This window comes from Centruroides sculpturatus, unplaced genomic scaffold (assembly GCF_000671375.1).
Source record: "Centruroides sculpturatus isolate CEXI.00-Female unplaced genomic scaffold, Cexi_2.0 scaffold201, whole genome shotgun sequence".
NCBI classification, from domain to species: Eukaryota; Metazoa; Arthropoda; class Arachnida; order Scorpiones; family Buthidae; genus Centruroides; species Centruroides sculpturatus.
In genome coordinates this window covers 706,685-720,439 of record NW_019384432.1, presented here as the reverse complement: position 1 = coordinate 720,439, position 13,755 = coordinate 706,685, and the positions used below count along the sequence as shown (strand labels likewise).

At 29.9% G+C, this 13,755-nt stretch overlaps 2 protein-coding genes across 2 annotated transcripts in view; both read left to right on the top strand.

Annotated features, from left to right (window-relative positions):
- Positions 1-2,199: 2,199 nt before the first annotated feature.
- Positions 2,200-13,755, top strand: part of LOC111619785 — a 24,365-nt gene continuing 12,809 nt past the window's right edge. Inside the window, exon 1 of the mRNA XM_023361595.1 lies at positions 2,200-2,294. Coding sequence (XP_023217363.1) covers positions 2,250-2,294 — 45 coding nt within the window. The 5' untranslated portion in view covers positions 2,200-2,249. The remainder of the gene's footprint in view (positions 2,295-13,755) is intronic.
- LOC111619784 lies at positions 5,828-10,500 on the top strand. The gene is made up of 3 exons (XM_023361594.1): positions 5,828-6,190; positions 7,128-7,339; positions 9,558-10,500. Exons 1-3 carry the CDS (start codon positions 6,121-6,123, stop codon positions 9,753-9,755), a joined length of 480 nt encoding a protein of 159 aa, XP_023217362.1. The 5' UTR covers positions 5,828-6,120; the 3' UTR covers positions 9,756-10,500.

Sequence of the window (13,755 nt, the reverse complement as noted above, 5' to 3'; positions counted from 1 at the left end):
ATTAAACAAAATAGATGTCAACATACACACATACAGAATTTCCCCACTTTTGTGCATTTGTGAAGTCTCAAACAAAGATTTGCAAAAATCCCAGAGGGTTAATTTGACATAATTTTATAATACTTTCCCATGTTACATTATAACAACCAGGAAAGTGAAAGTGAAAATAAAACTTGTAAATTACTTCATAACAATTTTATTAATTGTCATGACTTACATTTCCAGAAATTGTGACTTCTTCTGACATGGCCTTAAAGCCCATGCTTCTGGCTTTTGCTTGTATCTTATATGAGGCAGTTTTGGCCGTATCTTTCATCTTTGCAATAAAACCTAATTTTTTAAAATGTATATATATGATAAAATTTTTATTTTACTTGAAATTTTTTATTTGCTAAATAAATAATTTATTCATAGTTTTTGTTTGAATTTTATCATCAATATCATCATCATCATCATCATCATCATCATCAACCATTATCAATCCACTGCAGGATGAAGGTCTCCCCAAGCCTCTTCCACAGTATTTTGTTTTGGGCATTTCGCTTCCATGTTGTGCCAAGATGCCTCTTGATCTCATCAACCCACCGAATGTGAGGACGTTTTCTTGGTCGTTTTCGATCTCTTGATATCCAATCAAGAACTTCAGATGTCCAGCGATGGTCAGTTCTTCTTGCAATATGTCCAGCCCACTGCCACTTGAGGGATTTTACTTTAGCGATGATATCGGTAACATCATCAATATACCAGTTAATATGTACAAATTTTTTCTGGGCATCTGGTGAAATTGCCAAGTTTTGGTATTTCTGATATTCTGACTGATTGATCAAGCTTCTAAGACAAGCTATGTTATTTAGTGCATAATATAAGCCAAAATTCCCCTTCAGTATTCTATAGGAGTTTGTTGAAATTGAGACAAATCAGTAAGGTTTGATATCCAAGACTTTGGTCCTTATTGAATTGCCCATGTTGCTATTCATTTGCCATCTCGTGGTAACAGAATCATATAAATTACTGAAAATTATGAGTTTTATAGATAATGATGATGCTAATTTAAATAGCAGAATTTTCATAAAGGTATTATATGTACAAATCTGTGTAAACAGATATAGTCACTATTGATATGTATTAATTTCATACCAATAGTGACTATTTCTGTTTCTAGTTAAATTTTAATTAAATTATTGATTATTTGATGGTTATTTTCAAGTTAGTGACATTTGCATAGTGGCATCTTGGAAAAAGGTTTATATTGTTTGTTAACACCTGAACTTGATGCTATTAACAAGTGTAAATAATAATAACTTATTTGATCCTAGTGTTATGTTATAGAGATAAAAACTTTTTTAGATGAATGGTTTTAACTTTATGAAAGTGTCTTAGTTTTTTGTGTAAAGTTTCAAGATTCTTTTAACAGTTTCTCCAAAGAAAAAATATCTTAAAATGTTTTCAAGAGAAGTTTTTGCTTGATGTTTATATTATCGTTTTATTAAATTCTGATCTCTGAGTACTAGAATAGCAATTATGAAATTTATTAAAGTATAAAAAATTATTAGAAAAAGCTTGAATTTTTTATAAAATAAGAGTTAATTAATTAAGAGATTAATAAATATAAATTTTATAAATTATATAAATTAAAACTTTTGTTATTTTTCAATATTTTTAGAAACACTATCTGACTTAAAACGAAAAATGCTATTACTGGGATATAATTCTTCAGCATTTTTAGAATTGAATTTAATGACAAAATTTTGCAGTCGAGAATTGCTACTAGCAATTGGATGGATAATAGCAAGATGTAATTTAATTGATATGTTGTCTGCATCATTTATCAAATTTTCTTTAATTAATTGTGAAGATACAAGTTGCATTAACAAGGTNTTTTTTTATTTTGTACAAACAAAATAAATATATTGAAATATATAAAAACAATAAAAAATTATACCTCAGAAGTTAATTTAGTATCAAAAACTTAAAATATTTGAGTAGCCCAAGACATAGCCAAAGATTGCAGTGCCACAGCACTGGCGAAAATTTAAATTTGCCAGCTGGAATTCTTTCGGATAATTGATGTTTCAGATAATTGACTTTCGGATAAACGATGCTCTACTGTATAAATAAATATTTTATATCTTCATTTTAATTTATACAGTAATTACTGATGAACTTATTTAATGGTTTATAAATTTTCTTTATAGATACATAAAGTAACTCTCGATAAAAGTCTGGCTTCTAGTTATTCCCATTTAAGTATGTTAGAGAGTATAGTGATTACAAATATAAATCTTCATGAAAAGGTATGATATTTATATTAAAAATTCCATAACAGTAAATAAATTTACAGGAGGCACTAATTTAATATGATTAAATTTCATTATATAGAGAAAATGAAACAGTATCCAATTTAATTTTCAGATAGGCATGTATGAAATAGTATATGCTATCTATTTGATCAAAAAAAAACTAGCATGATAGTTCTTTGTTTTCTGTTTACTTACTCAGTTAAGAAATTATGAACTGAATTTTTTAAGTTGTCATCTTGTATTAAATTTAATAATTAGAATTAAATTTGAATACAGCGGGTGATTAGTTAACGAACAGAATCTGTTCCATGACTTCATTTGTTAACTGATCATCGATTTATTGTAGGTTTTTATGGGAATTTGATTAATTCTTTCTGGAAACTCCAAAATATAAAAAATATACAATATTACCTCGACTTACACTATCCCGACTTACGCGAACCCGGAGTTACACAACTTTTCAAATCTTGTCGATTCATCTTTTGTTTGGGTGCCTTGCAACTCTTGGTTACTCACTCCCCCTACACTATTGTTCAGCTTTTGTGTTCAGATGTGTTGTGTGGAATCGACACATAGCTACAATTTATTTTGTGTTATTTATTTCTGTGTTTGTTATATCTACTGAGACTTGAGAGGCTCTATATGGTGATTTCTTGTAACTGTGAATGAATCAAAAGATGAGATAAGATTAACGAGAACATTTATTAGCTTACATCCGACTTGGATTTTACACAAATTGCAAAATTATACCCCAACTTACGCGAATTCGACTTACGTGGTTATCACTCGGTCCCACCTATCGCATAAGTTCAGGGTATTATTGTATACTTTCTTACTATGTTTATTTATATGTAATAATAAAAATACATACATACACAGTCTTGCATTTTTATTAGTCATGTTTATTTCCATTGTGGGGGTTAAAGAATCTGTCTAATGTCGATTGCTTTTCTCTCTTCTTCAGGATTTTTCAGAAGTAATTAATAGCATTGTAATTGTAGAGATCCTCAAGCCTATTATTATCCTCAACCTTGTTTGGATGCCATTCTAAGACAATTGTTCTGGCATCCTCCCACTTCTTCAAAAGATCTTCAATAGCAGATATCAGCATTAATCCTTTTTTCAGAAGAAAACATATCTCGCCAAGTTTCTTGGTGTTCTGCATTCAAGAGTTCTTGCTGTTCTGTCGTCAGATCAGTTTCAGGTTCCATTATGAGCTCTTCAATGTTCTTTATTTCTCAGATGTGATTTTTGTTACTCCTTTCGCTGCTTGAGTCTTCTTGATTATACTGTATCTTTCTTAGATAAGATTGAACTGCAGTCTACTGTAGACCTGTTCAAGCCATACTGCCCATCAACATCAGACATCTTCTGCCCACCTTTGCTATTATACTCTCATCTTTCGGAAATAAAAACTGACGCAAAACTTAACCTGACAGTCTCACAAATACTATGAAAATTGTTTCTGTCAGAAAAATAAAAGGCTGGAATTACAAGGGAGAGTTTCAAAGTTCAGAGGAATACTATTCGATCAGTATACACAGGGTTGAGCATTGATGTTGACATCTGTACTCCGAAAAGTTTCGAATTGTTGCCTGAAGACAAGGGAAGATCAATCGGTATTCATTATTTTACATCGCTTCTTGTGTTTGTTCTGTGAGGTGTTCATTTTCCGAACATAAAAATCTTTTGTGAAAGTGTTTGTTATTTGATTTGTTAGTTAACCGAACTGTTCGTTAACCGATCACCCACTGTATAGTAGACTTCCATATAATGTGGGGATACATTCCACATTGTAGGAAATTGCATTATACATTACATTTATTGAACATACATTATTGGACCAATTTATGCAAGTTCAAACATATCTCTAAATTTTAACTGTTATCACATGTTGTTAGTGAGATGTGAATTTAGAAGATATAAATAAAGGGTTAATTCACTACTGACAGAGAATAGAGTTTTTGAAAGCAAAGTAATAAAAGGATTAGCACTTTGTTGTCATTCACAGTGGGAGACCAGCAGAGTGTATTACTTTTGTGGGAGAAAATAAAGGAAGCTTTACTACTTTGAAGTTGAAAAATAATATGATTCTGTGAAATTTAACAAATCTGATGTCAATAAGTGAAAGTTGAAATTATTTATAGTGAATTGGTATTTGATAAGTTTAGTTTTTTGCTTTTACAGATCTAATTACAAAAAATATAAATAAAAATCTTATTATTTTTAAACCCATAAGTATTTTATACTGNTTTTATTATCTAAATCAAATATTTCTTTATGCATAAAGTAAAATAAAACATTTAATATGTACTGTACAATATCTATTTCTAAAAACCATAAATTCAGTAAGGCATGTCTTGTTCATGAAGTTTATTCACTAATATGATACATTTGTTTCATGTGTTCAGAAATTTATTTATTTATATGAAGAATAGTGTTCAAATCATTTTACTCTAGGTTCACATCTTCCTTAGACTTTTTGAATAAAATAACCTCTTGCACAACTCCTGGGAAGATAAAATAATTCAAGATAAATTGAATAAGTTTTCAATTTAAAAATGTTCTAAAAAGCAGCAATAGAAAAACATTTCAAGTTTAAATAAACATACCACCATTTTTGAATAAATTAATGGAAACAGCATTAGAAAATTTAAACAAAGAATTTTTCATTTTTAAAATTGCTGTAGACTTTAGATTGATTTTGGCTCAGAAAGTTGAATGTAATTGTTATTAATAATATGATATTTATAGATTATAACAATAATCATCAATAAAAGTAGAAGCAGTTTATAGATATATTATATTATACATCAAATTAATATGATTAATGATTAAAAATCAGTTTTATCTTAATGCCAAATGCTAAATTTATCACTATACTTGGAAATTGTTTAAATTGTTTTTCATAAATGTTTGTATCTCAATAAATATTTATGCGATTCAGTAGCAGTTAACAGTAAAACTAATCAAAATATTTCATTCTGTGTTTGAATGAAAATCTAACAAGCTTTTTTACCAAAGTTATTACATATTATAGATTCACAAATCTATAATATTTAATACCTGTACGTTGGCCATTTTGCATTGATAAATTTAATTATTTCTAAAGTCCACATTTTATTGATATTCACTTCAGTGAGATTTTTACCCCATCCAGAGATATTAAACAAAATAGATGTCAACATACACACATACAGAATTTCCCCACTTTTGTGCATTTGTGAAGTCTCAAACAAAGATTTGCAAAAATCCCAGAGGGTTAATTTGACATAATTTTATAATACTTTCCCATGTTACATTATAACAACCAGGAAAGTGAAAGTGAAAATAAAACTTGTAAATTACTTTCTAACAATTTTATTAATTGTCATGACTTACATTTCCAGAAATTGTGACTTCTTCTGACATGGCCTTAAAGCCCATGCTTCTGGCTTTTGCTTGTATCTTATATGAGGCAGTTTTGGCCGTATCTTTCATCTTTGCAATAAAACCTAATTTTTTAAAATGTATATATATGATAAAATTTTTATTTTACTTGAAATTTTTTATTTGCTAAATAAATAATTTATTCATAGTTTTTGTTTGAATTTTATCATCAATATCATCATCATCATCATCATCATCATCATCAACCATTATCAATCCACTGCAGGATGAAGGTCTCCCCAAGCCTCTTCCACAGTATTTTGTTTTGGGCATTTCGCTTCCATGTTGTGCCAAGATGCCTCTTGATCTCATCAACCCACCGAATGTGAGGACGTTTTCTTGGTCGTTTTCGATCTCTTGATATCCAATCAAGAACTTCAGATGTCCAGCGATGGTCAGTTCTTCTTGCAATATGTCCAGCCCACTGCCACTTGAGGGATTTTACTTTAGCGATGATATCGGTAACATCATCAATATACCAGTTAATATGTACAAATTTTTTCTGGGCATCTGGTGAACTTGCCAAGTTTTGGTATTTCTGATATTCCGACTGATTGATCAAGCTTCTAAGACAAGCTATGTTATTTAGTGCATAATATAAGCCAAAATTCCCCTTCAGTATTCTATAGGAGTTTGTTGAAATTGAGACAAATCAGTAAGGTTTGATATCCAAGACTTTGGTCCTTATTGAATTGCCCATGTTGCTATTCATTTGCCATCTCGTGGTAACAGAATCATATAAATTACTGAAAATTATGAGTTTTATAGATAATGATGATGCTAATTTAAATAGCAGAATTTTCATAAAGGTATTATATGTACAAATCTGTGTAAACAGATATAGTCACTATTGATATGTATTAATTTCATACCAATAGTGACTATTTCTGTTTCTAGTTAAATTTTAATTAAATTATTGATTATTTGATGGTTATTTTCAAGTTAGTGACATTTGCATAGTGGCATCTTGGAAAAAGGTTTATATTGTTTGTTAACACCTGAACTTGATGCTATTAACAAGTGTAAATAATAATAACTTATTTGATCCTAGTGTTATGTTATAGAGATAAAAACTTTTTTAGATGAATGGTTTTAACTTTATGAAAGTGTCTTAGTTTTTTGTGTAAAGTTTCAAGATTCTTTTAACAGTTTCTCCAAAGAAAAAATATCTTAAAATGTTTTCAAGAGAAGTTTTTGCTTGATGTTTATATTATCGTTTTATTAAATTCTGATCTCTGAGTACTAGAATAGCAATTATGAAATTTATTAAAGTATAAAAAATTATTAGAAAAAGCTTGAATTTTTTATAAAATAAGAGTTAATTAATTAAGAGATTAATAAATATAAATTTTATAAATTATATAAATTAAAACTTTTGTTATTTTTCAATATTTTTAGAAACACTATCTGACTTAAAACGAAAAATGCTATTACTGGGATATAATTCTTCAGCATTTTTAGAATTGAATTTAATGACAAAATTTTGCAGTCGAGAATTGCTACTAGCAATTGGATGGATAATAGCAAGATGTAATTTAATTGATATGTTGTCTGCATCATTTATCAAATTTTCTTTAATTAATTGTGAAGATACAAGTTGCATTAACAAGGTAAATTATTGAGAATTAATATGTTAATTATATAAAAATTTATTTTTATTAAAATTATTAGCTATGTTTTGCAAATTACAATACTATAGTTTTTTTCAAAAGCATATACTGTAGTTTCCATAATTTTCCATGATTAGTTTTTTTCCAAACTGATTTTAGTTACTTTTCACTCTTGATTTCAATTTAAATGGCTATGGACTACATTTAATATAGAATATAAACAATGTATTTACTAGGACGACTTATTATTCTCCAAATTTGTTTTTATAGAATAACAGTTGATTATTTTTGTTTATCACAATTTCAAGATTAAATTATTCAGTGCTGACTCCAATATTAATTTTAGTATTAATTGAGGAGCTTATTTCTAAATGGATATAAGCACATAAATTTGTGATATTTGAACTAGTGCTGTAATATTACTCATTGCAAGCTCTACTGTTTATATTATAAATTTGTGTCAAATAGGCCCATATACAATAGGAAAAATAGTCTCTAATTCATGTTTGTTTACAAATGGATTTATATTCTTTCTACTGTAATTCCTTATTTCCATATGCACTTATATCCATATGGAAATAAGCTCTCAGTTAATAATGGAGTCAACACTGAGTAACTTAAACTTATTAATTAATAATGTTTTAATAGAGGATTTTTTCATATCCCTGTAAGTGATACAGTAAACATAAAATATGCATAACTAAGAAATGTACTCGCACATAATTTATTGTTATGGAATTATAATTAGTATTTTATTAGAATATTTCCTTTCAGATTTCAGATCTTTGCATTGTTGAATCCAAAGCAGGTTTCAGCATCTAATTCGGTTTATAAAATAAACTGAAAATGTATGTTTGTTTTAATGATTAAACCCATTTGCTGGAAAATTGAATAATTTTTAATTTTAGAAGTTGTGTTCCAGCTATGTTATTGGATTTTATTTTGAAACAATTTGTAGTTTTTGCAAAGTTGTCATTGCTTATATTCAATTGATGTCAATCTCTAGAATAAAATGATTCATCTGTATGCTTAAAGAAATTGAAACAGCTTTTTTTCAGCAGGCTTTTAAAAAATTTTTGTTAATTACATCATCTAAACTTGTTGATACATATCTATTGTTTTAATATTTTCTCATAGTTTAATCAAGTTTATTGTTTTTATTTCAAATTATTTAACACTTATGTTAATTGCAAATTGTTATTTCTAATAAAATTTTATTTATTTTTTTACACCTGTTTTGTAGTAAAACTAGTAGTAATTACAAATTTATGTGAGGTTAGCCAACTGGGTGGAAATGTGAGGACAATCAAGCGGTCAACATTGTTGTGTGGGAGTGGAAAGACTCACTGGGACAAGCTTTTCATCTTTTAACCCATTTATTATATACACAAAAGTTTCTTACAATGTTTTGCAAAGTTGCAACATAACAGAGCTTGGGGAATGAAATGTCCACTCAAGAGTCCAAAGCTCTGTTGGAAGTTCTCCTTTTGGTCCCTCGATGTCGTATGTTGCGATCAATGGCCCCAGGGCATGTGGACAGCTTTTGGTGAAAGTCTCCAGAGAAGGGCTCATCTGGGTAAAACAAAACGTCATGGGAGAGAGACAGTAAGTCCCAAGAGTCAACAAATGTATGCTGCTGAGCTGCAGGATTGCAAAAATCCTGAAGTGGAGCACCAAGAATGTCACATCCTTGATTTGCGCAGTTTTATAAGTTTTTCCCCTAAAGCAGCCTTTTCATTGGCTTCTACTTGTCACCTGGTGACAATTTGAAACTGATCAGAGGACGCAGGAGAGGCCAGTTTTACGACTAAATATGACTCCTTTCCAGCAAGTTTCCCTTGACTGTAGTCTTTTCCAGTGTTCTAATAAAAACTTAAATTGTTCAATCAGGACATTTAATTTTCCCTATTCATGTCTGAAAATGGAGTTCTTTATTTCTTGATAGAATGGTCACTTTAAGACCTTCAAAGTGGCTTCTGTCTGGTACCTCACATTTATATATATATATTTTTTAAATTTTATCACACATCTGTTTGATTTATTACAAATTAAAGTTATTGTTGTTTATTTTTATATTATTTTTGAATAATATATTTTAATGATCACAATTCTGCTGATTATGCCTTTTTATAAAAATTTTCCCGTATCTTTAAATTAACAAAAACTAATATATGATAATTTATTAATTTTGTAATTATGATTAAAATTTTCTTTGTAGGAACAAAATGTAAAAAAATTTAATGATGTCACTCAAACATTGGAACATGTTGATCAAATTATTTGGAAATTAAGGCATTTGAAATTTTCCATACATTCTCTTTCTGCAATTCAACAGCAAAGAATTAAATATTTGCATGAGGTAAATATATATGTCTATAAATCTTTAATATGTATTAATAGAGTTGTATTTATCTAGATCTTAAGTATGTTTTTACTTTTTTTTGGATATTACCAAATTTAATTTGTTAATGAAAAATCAATTATTATATTTCTTTGATTTTTATCTATTTTTGTTCATCTAAAATAGAGATATGTCTTATAATTTATGATGCCTTTACATTTTCAACCTAAAACAACAATCATGACATATACTTGTCCTTAGGAGGTTTAGATCCATAATGTCAGTTGTAGACTCAAGGAGCAATAAAAATGTTAGAATGAGCCAAATGGAGGAGCCAGATTTCAGACTATTAATAGAACTTGTGGGAGGCAGCACACAGAAAACCTACTGGTAGGATGTAACACCTTTCAGTTCAGTAATTAAAAGATATTGTGTACTCTGGGACTTCTTACTCCTAAGAGATGTATCCTACCAATGGGAGACCAACATTGGTGGAAGTATTAAGTGGCAGATGTTACTACCATTTTCTTGTGTATTTAGTCTATAACTTTATAACAGTCCTACAAGTAGACATTTTGGTGTAATCAAGACCTTGAATAAAGTTTAAGAATGATGTTTTGGGATAAAGACAGAATTCATGTACAGAGATGGTATAGATCTCGTAACAAATGTGAAGTTCATAAAGAACCAAAGATTCAAATGCAAGGAAAGTTATAGAGCAGGGGTCTCAAACTCAAATCAGCAAAGGACCAGTCAAATATGTGTATCAGATATGGGCCATATTAACATTACCATATATTCAACATTACCATGTTGGTAAACCAAACCATACTGTATTAAAAAAAAAAAGACTCTAACAAAGACTCTTTTGTTGACAAGCCTTTACAACTTATGTAAACAGTTAGACCAGTGATTCTCAATCTTTTTTTTGTCACAGTACACTTTTAATAATTTAAAAATTTGGGAGCACACATGGTTATTTTGGTAAGTACTGCAGGACAACTGGTGACGTCATAATAGTAATTTTTAAATGCAGTTGGTTATTTAGGTCACGCTTTCTAAACTTCTTGGTAACTACCAGCAGTTACTGGTAACACCAGTTACAATTTCTAAACATGCCCTAGAAAGGTAGAACTGATTGTACTACTTGTCTAACATCTCTTATGTATGGATATTCACAGTAGCGGCACACTAAAGTGCCGTGTGATTTTTGAAGTGGTTGAGAATCGTTGAGTTAGACATTTGAAACTTTTATTTTAATGCCCACAAGTTGTTAGAAACATTGATTTTTAGAAAAGAAATCATCAAGGCAATGGGCAAAATATAAAGCCTTAACAGGCTGTATCCACCTTGCAGGCCACCACTTTGTGACCATTATAGAGATATAATGCTGGAGCTTGAATGAATAGCAGAGGACAATTTGGGTTCTTTACCCCCATATAAAGGAAAATAACAGATAATGAAATAATCCATGATCACTATGTAAGTGGCTGGAGGCATATCCAGTCTTTGATGAAGAAGCAGCATGCAAGCATGCATGCTTCTTCATCATACAGTAGAAAGCTAGCATGCAAGATGCTAGCTTTCTACTGTAGTTGATCCTGTTTTGAATCTGATTCAGATTCTCATACTGTATTTTCTTGATCAAACCCAGGGAATTTGTTTGAAGTCCCAGGATTTACCTTGCAACAACGGTAAAAATTGAAAGAAATACCTTAATTCTTAATTTTCAGAACTATCAAAACCTTCTATTTCCTGTATTTATGGGTTATGCTATATGAAATAAGTACTATTTTCATAGTTAATCTGTTCAGCAACTTCCGATTTGGTTGTTGTGCCAGTTTTGATGATGATGGAATTAGGATCTTGATTACCATCTTCTGGTTCAAGCTTACCATCTCTAATTTGAGTTTTCTTATTTGCCCTTCAATTGATAAGCTCTTGATTTATAAACTCAATAATGACTTTCTCAAGCTCAATATTCAACAATATTTATAATTTTATTTCCAAAAATGTTCTCATGAACCTTGGAATAGGAAGTGCTGTTTGACTTTAGATAACATGAAGAGAGAGAATTTTAGGTGAATTTCTTACCTGTCACTCTAAACTACATTATCCTATACTTTGCAATACAATACTTCACGTTTTTCATGCTTTCAGCCTCGGGTTTATTTTTAATAACATTTACTCCCCAAGGTTTATTCAAAGATTAAAGTTTATTTGAATCCTAGGGTTTTAATTAAGGAAATACAGTAATTTAGCACAGGTAGTACAAATGTGATAGCATTCTTATCCTTCTTCCATGATTTAATCTAATAAATTCAGTAATAGATATAATTTCAAAAAGTAATATGAATTACAGTAGAGTGTCGATTATCTGAATCAATTGGGGACTGGGATTGTTTGGAAAATCGATATTTCAGATAACTGATTATGTATGAAAAAATATATTAACCTATCCCATGTTGAAATTTTTCTCCATTACGTGTCGCTTCGCGTTGAATTTTCGTCGCTGTTAAGCCTAACGTAAACTTTTTAAAATAATAATCGTGACTATTATATCGTTAAACATTATTTCTTTATTTTGTACAAACAAAATAAATATATTGAAATATATAAAAACAATAAAAAATTATACCTCAGAAGTTAATTTAGTATCAAAAACTTAAAATATTTGAGTAGCCCAAGACATAGCCAAAGATTGCAGTGCCACAGCACTGGCAAAAATTTAAATTTGCCGACTGGAATTCTTTTGGATGATTGACTTTCGGATAATCGACGCTCTACTGTATAATCTGTATGCAGTATGGATTCTATTAGTTTCAAGTTTTCAGCTATATAATAAAAGATTGATCTTTGGGAAATGGATAAATGATAATATGGGGTATGTATACAAGCATTACTATGGGTTCTTTGACTAGGATCTATAACAAGTTTATGATTTATTTATTTGACTTACCTGAGTTTGTCTACTGTATGGCCCCATGTCTGCCCTTCTTATTTGCCTGAATTCCTTTCTGAAGTTTTGATTTCCACCTCTTAGAGGATAAAATGATCTATCTGTACATCTTGAATCAATTGTAGATGCATATCTTTTATATGGGAAATTCTGCATTTGTTTCCTTCAATCTCTGTACTCAAATGGGTATCTATTTTGGAAATTTCTATACCTAGATTTTCTCGACCCATTTCCTTAAGTCTTTAATTCTTTTAATTGTTCTTATATTTGATTTAAGATAGCCTTTAATTATTTATTGGTTTTTGCTGGGATTTTTAAAGTCATCTACTGTTCTTATAATTGCTTTTTGTTTGCTTGATCTAATGTCTCTTCTTTTATAGTGATCTGTATTACCTGACTGAAAGTTTCAGGGTCTCAGGACATCTGTCTTTTAATTTTATTACTTAATCTGCTTAGGGACTGCATACTTAATCTGCTTAGGGACTGCATACTTAATCATTTATCTAATTCATTTTTTTTTTTGACAATATTTTACAATTGCAGTTTTGTTTATATTTCCACTTGTATGTTTGATAATTGTGTGAGATAAGCAGGAGGCCACAGGGTGACTCCCTAATGACTACTTGCACTGCACAGGTTGTTGAAACCTGACCTCTGTGTCTTCTCCTTGGGCTGAATCGTGTCTGTTGAATGGAGATCTGGGAGACGAAATGGGCACTATCACGAAATATAACTTCCAGTTTGATCGCCCCGAGCTTCTGATGGCTGTCATTTTTATATCATTGTTGTGGAAAAGTGGTATTGTGATCGTCCATGTTGATGATGACAGTGTATTTTCTGACACCTGTGATTGATATCCCATCTGATTGTTATTATAAATGGTAATCTCCGATCTGATTCTGGCAAAGAGTGAACAGATCCAATAGAAAAAACTTTCTATCGGATCTGTTTACAATTAAATTTCCGACAACCGTGTTAAATTCATGGATTTCACAATTGTTTTTAATGTTAATTAAATAAATAAATTATTAAATTAATTTTAGAACCTTCTGGAATAAAAGAACTGGCCCGGGACGGGGCTTGAACCCGCAACCTCCGCTTGCCGTGCCGTGCGCT

Bases quoted from the DNA above. Each gene is read 5' to 3' on its own strand.
- LOC111619784 (XM_023361594.1), top strand. From the start codon at position 6,121: ATGGTCAGTTCTTCTTGCAATATGTCCAGCCCACTGCCACTTGAGGGA. The intron at 6,191-7,127 runs GTAACATCATCA...CAATATTTTTAG, and splicing joins TTACTTTAGCGATGATATCG to AAACACTATCTGACTTAAAA. The intron at 7,340-9,557 runs GTAAATTATTGA...TTTTCTTTGTAG, and splicing joins ATACAAGTTGCATTAACAAG to GAACAAAATGTAAAAAAATT.